The following is a 10,545-nucleotide window of genomic DNA, read 5'->3' as shown; positions in this document are numbered from 1 at the left end:
TTTTCCGTCTTGTCTTAATTATAATCTACACAGTGAATCCCACAAGTATATTAAATTGTGCCCAATTAGTCATATTGAAAATACACTCAGGATTTTTCTTAACATTCAGAGTGATAAAATAGTAAAAGAAAAAAAATACTTTTTTTTTACTTAACACAACTTTCATATATCTTTTTGAAATGTATAAACGTTTATTAATTATTTGTGATTTATTTTTTATCTTTATCTGTTTGGTTTCAGCTCCTCATTTACCATAGTATTTTCTCTAATTGTTTTGCAGCTTAGCTTTTGTTGTAATATGGCAATTTATTATCTCTCACTTAGTGTGTTGTAGATGTTTTTTTTGCCTATATATTTTTTTTTTCAAGAAAAAAACAACATTTTTTGATCATTTCAAGATTCAAGAAAGTTCAGTCATTTTCTCCAAGAGAGAACTTGAAAATGTTTAAGTAAAAAAACATCAAATTAGCCACAAATTGACCACATTTTTAAGCACTGCTTGTGATTTCTATTCTAAACAAAAATAAAAACAAGACACAATTTAAACTTATCATTTTTTTGATATGTGCATCTTTTTCAAAATGTTCTCACATCCAAGGTTTCTATTTTTATATAACCTCTGATTTTTCCCACGCAGTGGAGGCTGAGGTGGTGAGCTTGCTGGGATCTGAGGAAGAGGATGAGGCGGCTTTGTGGAGCTTTGAGCCCCAGGACCGTCAGGAGGTCCTGGACAAGACGAGCCTGACGCCCAGCGAGGCGACGGAGGAGCCCGGCAGCCCCGCCCACTCCACACGGCCCCACAGCTTCAGTCCTGGCAGCAGGACTTGCTGGGACCTTGTGGAGTCAAAGGCCAAGGCCGAGGAGGACGCCCTCTACATAACCACTGACAGGGACGGAGAGCAGGAACCTCTGAGAATGCACTGTAAGTTAGAAACTTTAGGTGCTGCATGTGTAAACAAGTTGACAGTGTTCTTCTGATGCAACATGCAGCCTCCTCTCATGATGCTTCTTGGAGCCCCGTAGATACACCTTCATACCAACTCCTTGTGAAACCATGCCTTCCCTACACGCTGTTCCCTTTTTCACTTTTCTCTTTGAAAAGGCTGCTTTCTGAAAGCATGACAAAAGAACTCATCCCACACAAAATCACAATATTTCCATGCATCAAAGAGGTGACGTTACGGTACTGAAATCAGCACTGCGCAACGCGAGGCTTTCTCTTTTATTTAGCAGAGATCAAAGCGTTGCGCAGCTTGCCTACTAACAATCACTTAGCTCCCTCGTCTCATGTGATTTGGACTAGCCTGATGAAGGCAGAGCTGAGTTTTTACAACACTCCACCACACAAGGCTCTTCCCTTTGCCACATAAAAAACCAGCTCCAAATATGCCAACATCTGCAAACATTTGAAAAATCTTCCTCAAAGTCCCTGTAAGCAAAGCTGATTGGCTTGAGCTGTGACAGGAGGCGCCTTGTCTTTTTTTATGTCCATATGTAGCTTTTCTTTGCCCTCATATCTAGTTTTGAGATAAGACCAACCGCCTCATTAAATGTATCGTTTCACCCATAGTTTAGATGCACAGTGTCGTGTTCCCCCTCTCTCTGCATGCACCAGAATGATCAAACACGCAATCACTAATTTCACAAGCATAACTGAAAAATGTAGCAGCAACACCACCCCTGTCAGCACTGCTCATCATAGAGTAGAGGGAAAAAAAAGCTTTTAGAGAAGTCAGCTGTTAAACCATATATATCTGATATAAGTTAACCTTTAACAAACACTGCTTAGTCATCAGAGTGGATAAAACATGTCTTTTGCACAGAATGGAACATTTTTCTTTGTTTGTTTTCACAGTTAAAATCAGCTTTTCTGCTGTTTTTACCCTAAGGAGATTTTAAGCGTAATAAATACAAGAAAAAGAAGGAAATACAGCATTTTAATGCATATTGCAATTTAAATTGCATGCACAGACTTTAAAGGATCTTGCTCAATCTGTTGGCCTTCAAGGTCTGTCATTGGAATGACTCTCAACTACTGCCAAACCAATTCTTTGTTCAATAGCTGCAAATCTGCTGAAGTTAAAGCTCTTTATGTTCTTTATGCTAGCTTTCCTTCCTTCCTAGCTTACCTTCTTTATATCTCTTTATGCTAAGACTGTGGCAGCCATCTTGAATCACACTGAACACGCACACACACAAAAAAATAGACAGCTGAAGATGTATATGGATTTTTTAACTTTTTTTTTTTTGAGAGCTAAAACTCTCTGACTTTTGATGACGACTCAAACAATTAAAGCAAAAGTTTTCAATTTAAATCTTGCTTCATCAGTTAAAAATGTGTCGGGGATTATTTTTAGCTAATACCACAACATATATTTGCTCAAAATCTGTGAAGTTTCAGAGTTATGAGCATTTGTGTTTGTGTCAAGAAACTATGGCCTTCTTGAATTTGATTGACTTCAGAATTTTATCACTTCTAGATATATATTAGATGAATACTTTCTGAGAGTTTCAGTGAAATCCATTCACTGAGGGGTCACCACACTTTTTGAGACTGAGAGCTACTTCAGTGGGACCAAGTGACATGAAGGATACAAACATATTTGCATGGCTCACCTTTTAATTATAGTATTCATAATAATACATTTACATACCGTGCATGTGAATATAACCTGTCCAGGGTGTAACCCGCCCCCTCGCACAGTGATTGCTGGACATGGGCACCGGCGACGCCCGTTATTGAGCATGGACTTTGTTACTCCTTTTATATTAATCTCAATCAGAAACATTTGAAATACAGCGTATTTTATAAATATTTTATGTTATATTATTGCAGTATATGTAAAACTATTTATTTTAAACGTTTTAATTAATTATTTTCATTTCAAATCTACATCCTTGCAAATGTTATTTCTTAAATGTAAAAGCATAATTAATGACGATTTTTAGACGGTGCTCTTGGATGATGAGTGCTATTTTTAGAACATGCCCCCGCAGGTGACACAAGAAGTCCCTGTGGGCGACCAGGTGCCCGCGGGCACCTTGTTGGTGACCCCTAATGTCATAAGATATTTTTGCTAACAGACAGACTTGTACGTGTGTGACAGACACACACACGTATACACAAACACAAAGATAAATACAATATTGTCAGTACTTATTTCTCTCTGACAGGTAGGAACTCAGACTCCCAGAATGCTTTGGAGGATCTAGCCCACTACGAATATGCGGCCAGTGTGAAGAAGAACTCCCCCTCGGCTCGGCTCCACCTGAACCATAATGGCGCGTCAGCTGTGCACTGTCCGAGCAGCAACTGTCCGAGCAGCAGGCATGATGAGCTGCCCGCTGCCATCTGGTCCCCAGGAGCTCACTGCTCACCTGACGGAGCAGGTGGGCACAGATCCAGCAGTGCACTTTAAAAATCTTTAAAAATAAAACGATGCCTGTGGCTGGTTAATTGTTCAGAATAGTTCACAAGAGGAGCTCATTTGCAACCTGATAGCAAGTTTAGGTGATAACGCGTAATCTGATTTTAAATGCTAATGTTCTGAGAAAACGGAAAGCCAACCGGTGGTTTTTCACATATCAGGTTGTTTACACTAAAATGGTGTACCATAAAGAGCCTTTATCAGTTCCAGCGAACCTAAACAAGTCATGCATTTACAAATATTGAGTTTCAATACATGTCTAATTTACTTTCAGTATGACTCACAGTTTTAATGTCATTAAAACTTCATATGCATTTTTTGTCAAAGATTAAATTGTATTATCAATGCTATGCAGGCAGGAACGTCTTTAAATTAAAGTCACACATAAGTTCAGATCTGTTTAAGTTGCTCAGATTTGTAGTGTAGATTGTCTTTTTTTTTTTTTTTTTTTTTACTTTAACACACAGCTTGTGTGCTACAAGGAGAAAATATGAAGATGTGCCGACAGCTTACAGAGTCTCTCTGACAGTTGTACAGTTAGTGTGAGCTGGGGAGCAAAGAGAACCCCCTGCTCCATCAAATTCAATAAATCTTGGCCCCTCTGTCCCTCACTGTTAAACATGCCAAAATGGTTACTGGACCATGTGGGAATCTTTCTGTAAAAAGCTGAATGAAACTTGGGGCGTGCGTGGGTGAAGCGTTTAGTTTTCACTGTCACAGGCGATCCAAGCAGAATCAGCCTGCAGACCAGTGTTCATAAAAATAACAGCTAATTTTAAACATGAACGATTGCATTGAGAATATCTGCACCATTATGATACATTACAGCTGAGCACTCTAAATGTCCTGTTGGATTGTTTCTGTAGATGCAAACATTTTACTCCCGTTCAGTGGAACCTGTCGCAAGCACTGAATCTGCACCTGAGCTCAGTAAATATATCAATGCCAAGTTATTTAGTCTTTTTTACTGGATTATAAGGACATGTTTTCTGGACCTAAGTAAACAATAAAGCCAGCATCTCACTGGGCTACCAGTTGGCAGATACAGTTTGTCAGGGAGTTAGGTTCAGGTTCAGGTTTGGTTTATTTGTCATATGCAAAATTAATTCAACCTTTATTTATACAGATTAATCCCATTGAGCCTCGGGGACTCATTTACAAAGAGACCTGACCTTGTCTTGATTTTTGTTAAAAACAATGCAATTAAACGTTTAGGACGAGAAGAACTGTCCATAACAAAACAAAAACAACAACAAGAAATACCAAAGCATGCAGCAAAAATATTAAAACATACTAAAATACTAAAAACAAGGCGCCAAAGTTGAAAAAGAAATTCATCTACAGTGCGGTTCAGTTAGCAGTGAGGTTCTTCAACGAGGAGCCAATGAGAGACGTGTTTCAAAATTTTTGCAAGAGTTCTCAAATTTCTTACGTGAGTCATCGAGGGTCGCAATTTTGGTGCTTGGATTTCAAATCTGTTCTAAAGATTTTCTCTCAAAATAGTTAAAGTCATGAGGGGAGCTTCCAACCCGCCTCAGCTAATTCTAGAGCTGTAATCTGACACCTGCTCTCCTCCTTTGACAGAAAATATGTCCTGGTTTAAAACCCATATAATAATAATAATAATAATAATAATAATAATAATAGTAATAATAATTAATTACTTTAAAAAAATGTGTGTACTCTACTAAAATGTAACTAAAGCACACCTAAATCCTTAGGTGTTCTCCAGTAGAATAAATCAGGTTGCACGTTCGAGCCCAGTTTGCGTCAGGGAGGGCATCTGCTGTAAAACAATTGCTAAATCTTTTCTGCGAGTTCACTCGCTGTGACGACAGAAAGGAGCAGCCAAAAGAAAATAATACAACTTCACTAGCTTACATTACAAAGGTAGGGGCAGCTCGATGTGGGTACAATGTGCGTGAAGGTGGGTAATGAAACATTCTACAAGCCTAGAAACCAGTTCTGCAAGCCGTGCACCCAAAAACATGATGTTCAAAAGCTCCCACAGAAAATGCACTTTCCTTAACAAGTCTGGAAAGATAAGACATATATTTATATCTAATATTTCAGTTTGCGTTTAAAGCTGGAATTACTGAATTTGTTGACAGTCATGTGGATGAGGTTAGACAGGAATCCCCGTGGACTATGATGTTTGCAGATGACAACAGGGAACAGGTGGAAGAGAATTTGGAGAGGTGGAGGTATGCACTTGAAAGAAGAGGAATGAAAGCCAGTTGTAGTAAGACAGAGTACATGTGTGTGAATGAGAGGGAGGCTGGTGGAACAGTGAGGCTACAAGGAGCAGAGGTCACAAAGGTGCAGGACTTCAAGTACTTGAGGTCCACTGTCCAGGAAAATGGGGAGTGTGGTAAAGAGGTGAAGAAGAGAGTCCAGGCAGGATGGAGTGGATGGAGAAAAGTTTCAGGAGTGATTTGGAACAAAAGAGTGGCAGCAAAGGTCAAAGGAAAAGTTTACAAGACAGTGGTGAGACCAGCTATGTTGTATGGTCTGGAGACAGTGGCATTGACAAAAAGACAGGAGGAAGAACTGGAAGTGGCAGAAATGAAGATGTTGAGGTTCTCCTTAGGAGTGACAAGGCTGGATAAGATAAGGAATGAGATCATCAGAGGTACAGCACAGGTTGAACAACTGGGAGATAAAGTTAGAGATGCCAGACTGAGATGGTTTGGACATGTCCAGAGGAGGGACAGTGGGTATACTGGTAGAAGGATGTTAAAAATGCAGCTGCCAGGAAAAAGACAGAGGAGATCTATGGATGTAGTTAGAGAGGACATGGAGGTAGTTGGAGTGAGGACAGAGGGAGATGGAGGAGAATGACTCACTGCGGCAACTCCTGAAGAGGGAAAAGCTAAAAGAAAAAGAAGTTAGTCATGTTGATAAAATCTTCATGACGCTGATGCTGATGACAAGAAGGTTAGATTCTGACCAGAAGCTCTGCTGTTTATCTTGATGCTATCTTCACCTCAAACCAAAACTAAATTAAACAAAAAGAACAGAAGGAAGTCATAAAACCACCAGGCCATACCTTTCAGCCTGATTTTAAAAAGTACATATTACATGTTGGGGTGTGCAGTGGCTTGGTGGTCAGCGCTGTGGTCTTGTAATCCTGAGGATGTTTTTGTTTCAAGTCCAGGTTGCATCATGAAGAGCATCTGACATAAAACAATTGCCAAATCTTTCATGCAAGTTTGCTTGCTGTGGCAAACCCTGAAGGGAGCACCTGAAAGTAACTTGCTATTATATAATTTACCCCAATCTATATTCATGTTAGAGCTTTTTGCAGTATTTTGTTGATGATAAATCATATTTGAAAAACTAAAAACATCATGTTGATAATATTGTACCTTTATGTCCGCGGATAAAATGATATTACTGCAAAAACGTATTGCAGATCATTAATAGTTTTCAAAATGTTTTTTTTGTTTTGTTTTTGTTTATTATCTTGTTCGGGGAATATTAATTTCAACTCCGGAAACAAAACGTATTTAGTCTAACAGCAATGTATCTTAAAAAAAAAAAAAAAAAAAACATATATTTTTTTAAATAAGAACAACAGTTCTTTTGTTTAAAGGAAAAAAATCAACAATGCAATATTTTGACCAACACTAAAGTAGGAAAAGTCTAACATTGTAACCTAATTTATGCAGAACATGAACTACTGACGTCTTGTGATGTTTATAGGTATGAATGCAGCTCTGACGTCTTGCCATAAAAAAGTACATTATTTAAAAAAGTAAACAAATCCTACACATGTAAAATACATATAGTGTTGTTTAAATTCCACTTCTCTGGTCTCCAGCTGCTGTCAGGAGCGACCGGCAGGCCTGTCCGTTCTGCCACAGACTGTATGAACGAGGAGCTTCTTTAAGGGACCATGTCAGATACTGTCAGGAGAGAGAGGGGGGGCCCCTGTCCTGTCCTCTCTGTGGATACACTGCCCCCCTCAGGTCGCAGATGGAGCAGCACTTAGCACTTCACAACCAAATGCAGGACAAGGTGATTCATCATAATTATTGACACTAAAGCATCTTAAAACTCTGTCATCTTTTATGTTTAGTTTTTACTGAACAGATGGTTGTTCCTTTACATTTAGTCATTTTGCAAACGGTTTAAAGTGACAACAGAGAGGAGCACTTGAGTTTTGGTGCAATGAATTGTTTACATTTGTCCAAATTTCAGTCCAAGAGAAGTAAGTGAAGATTTAATGTGTTTTATAGATATAATGGCAGGAGGTCTTGAAGGTAGAGAGGGATGTCCCTGATTTGACAGTTTTTTTCTCTTCTACAACGCTGAAATTTTGCCTTAAATGTTTTGCAGAAAGAAACCAATTGTTTGTTTTTTTTGTTTTGTTTTTTTTCTGTTATCCTAGAGTGGCATCACTTTGGATCCAGGAATGGAAGCCAGGAAGTTCAAATGTCTGGAGTGTGGGAAAGCATTCAAGTACAAACACCACCTCAAAGAGCATCTTCGTATCCACAGTGGTGAGATACAAAATAAGATCAAAACAGCTGTGCTCACCCCTCATTTTGCCATTGTTCCCAGTGTACCACTAACCTTTACTTACTGTCTGATTATATGGTGGGAAATTATAACCAAATGGATGTGCCGATGAAAATAAAAAAGTTAACATAACTCATTACTAGACAAGATAATTGTGGCAAAAACATCGCACTCATGATGAAGGTATTTTTAATTTGCCCTTGGAAGAATGTGTTTTTAGTGTTTGCTTTCTGTGTTTCATCGTTTTAGGTGAGAAGCCTTATGAGTGCTCCAACTGCAAGAAACGTTTCTCTCACTCCGGCTCCTATAGCTCTCATTTAAGCAGTAAAAAGTGCCTAAGTGGTGGAGGACATGTCGGGGGAGGCATGGGAAGTACCAGTGGAATGATTAATGGACATGGTCAAAACTCTTTCCACCATTTACTCCCTACGTCTCCCTCTGCTGGCAGAAGTAGATCCAGTAATGACAATGGCGCTCTGTTTCCTTCACAAATTCAGAATCCTATCAGATCTTTGGGTCAGATACCAGCAGATTCTCACCAACTGTCAATGCAAGACATCAACCAGACCACAAGCTTTCCCAGTACATCTGACCTGGCCAGGCTGTGGGACTGTTCTTCAGAGCTCTCTTTGAAGGCCAGCATCCTGAAAAGGACAACTCTGATGCCTTATTTCCACCCTGGGACCAAAATTGACCAGATGCTTCAGGAGATGTTTCACAGAAATGGTAAGGTCGATATAGAATTTGAAAGGTTTGGTGTGGAGGAAAGAAATGTGGGTAATCATGAAGGGGCAGCTGAGAGGAAGGTATCCCCCGAAAGAAGAAAAGAAGCAGTGCAACCAAATGAAGCAGATCAAGATGTTCTCAAGCTAACGTGCCGCTGGTGCTCACAGCTCTTCCCGAATGTTGCAGTGCTCCTGCAACATGAGCGTAGTCTCTGCAAGGTCAACCGAGAAGCAATTGATGTTTCTGAGATTTTTCAGAGGAAAGACCCATCCTCACCAACTTTATTCTATCCCAGATCTGCTCTCCAACCAGAAAACACCAAAATGAGCGACAAAACCAATGGGCTCTCATCATTACCAAAGCTCAGCTGGCACTCTGTGCCGCAACAGCTTTTAGTTGCGATGCAATCTCCTCCACTCCCTTGTGATGCACTGCATCCACATGTGTACTTGTCCAGCCAGGAAAAGGCTAGCCCCAGTCAGCTGATGCAACATTCCCCAGAAATGCCATCACCTCGGGGCAGAAGAAGAGTTTCTTCCTCAGGATTAAGTTCACCTTCCTGCCTCAATGCCTCCAACTGTTCACCTGAAATCTTGTCACAGAAAGAACCTGGAAGTCCCTGGTCTGGTCAGAATGAACCACTGGACCTTTCTATCCCTAAACAGACCCCAAAACAAATTGAGAGAAACAAAATTCCCAATGGGATCTCAGGGAGAGAAGACAGAAAAGACCTCAGGATCCAACAGCTTGGTAGACCAAGTCCAACGTCACAACTTCCCCTGCACCAATACCCAGTGTTTAGTGGGACTGGAGCTCCAGTGTTTCCAGGCTCTGTGTATAACGGGTTTCCCATCTTTAGCCAATCTGGTATTGGGCTTTCAGTTCATGATGGGATGTTACCAACTTCATTTAGCCAAACGGCTAAAAGCCCTGGGTTTCTACCTCCTGTGGCTTACATGACGGACGCAGACGCAGAGGCTGTGTTGAAAAAGATCTACCAGGAGAGACAAAGTCTTATGGTATGACCATAAAATGTTTAAACATAAAATGCATCATAAATACACAGTTTACTATGTGCTACAAATAAAAAAAATAAACTAGTAAAAAAATTTTGAAATTTAAGCACAACCCTAAAGATGAATTATAATCAAAGTATAAACTGTTTTTCCATGCAGGGTGAGGCTTTAAAACGAAGTGCTCTGGACTACCTCTCTTTTGCTGATGATGGATTTGATGGTGAAGGAGGGCCAGGAAGAAAAAGGTTGAAGAAAACAGATGAGGGACTTTACGCTTGTGACATCTGTGAAAAAACGTTTCAGAAGAGCAGCTCGTTGCTCCGACATAAATACGAACACACAGGTCTGTAACTATAAGTCTGCAGTTTGTCTTTGTAAAAATCCTGCTGTTTTTCCATCCATACATACGTACAGAGGTAGTGGACACCCTGGACAGGTCACAAGTTCACCACAGAGTCACATAGAGACAAACAAGACAAACATTCACACTCTCATGCACACAGAGGAACAGTTTAGAGTTACTGATGAGGCATGTCTTTGGTTTGTTGTAGAGTACCTGGAGAAAACCAGTGTGCGTAGGTGGAACATGCTAACTCCACACAAGGCCAGGAGATGTACCAGAGATCTTCTTGTTGTGAGGCGCCAGCTTTAACAATAGTGTCGCCGTGTCACCTTTCATTTATATGTATTATATTCATTGAAATTTTAAGAGAGAATAGGTTATTTTGGAAAATAATGCCTGATTAAGACCATAAAAAAACAAAATTTGGAGCTAAAACAACAACATGTTGGCTTCAAGAAGCATAAAGACAATGAAATTATATATATATATATATATATATATATATATA

General features: G+C 39.8%; 1 protein-coding gene across 1 annotated transcript in view; it reads left to right on the top strand.

Annotated features, from left to right (window-relative positions):
* The window catches only part of LOC119412782 (zinc finger E-box-binding homeobox 2-like), a 52,691-nt gene that overhangs the window by 40,711 nt on the left and 1,435 nt on the right, over positions 1-10,545 (top strand). The window contains exons 4-9 of the mRNA XM_037679818.1: positions 638-926; positions 3,179-3,390; positions 7,252-7,448; positions 7,822-7,933; positions 8,202-9,697; positions 9,854-10,037. Of these exons, the coding sequence (XP_037535746.1) occupies positions 638-926; positions 3,179-3,390; positions 7,252-7,448; positions 7,822-7,933; positions 8,202-9,697; positions 9,854-10,037 (2,490 nt within the window). The remainder of the gene's footprint in view (positions 1-637; positions 927-3,178; positions 3,391-7,251; positions 7,449-7,821; positions 7,934-8,201; positions 9,698-9,853; positions 10,038-10,545) is intronic.

The sequence above is a fragment of the Nematolebias whitei genome, chromosome 7, assembly GCF_014905685.2.
Source record: "Nematolebias whitei isolate Nwh7 chromosome 7, NemWhi1, whole genome shotgun sequence".
NCBI lineage: Eukaryota > Metazoa > Chordata > Actinopteri > Cyprinodontiformes > Rivulidae > Nematolebias > Nematolebias whitei.
This window is presented reverse-complemented; position numbering and strand designations above follow the sequence as displayed.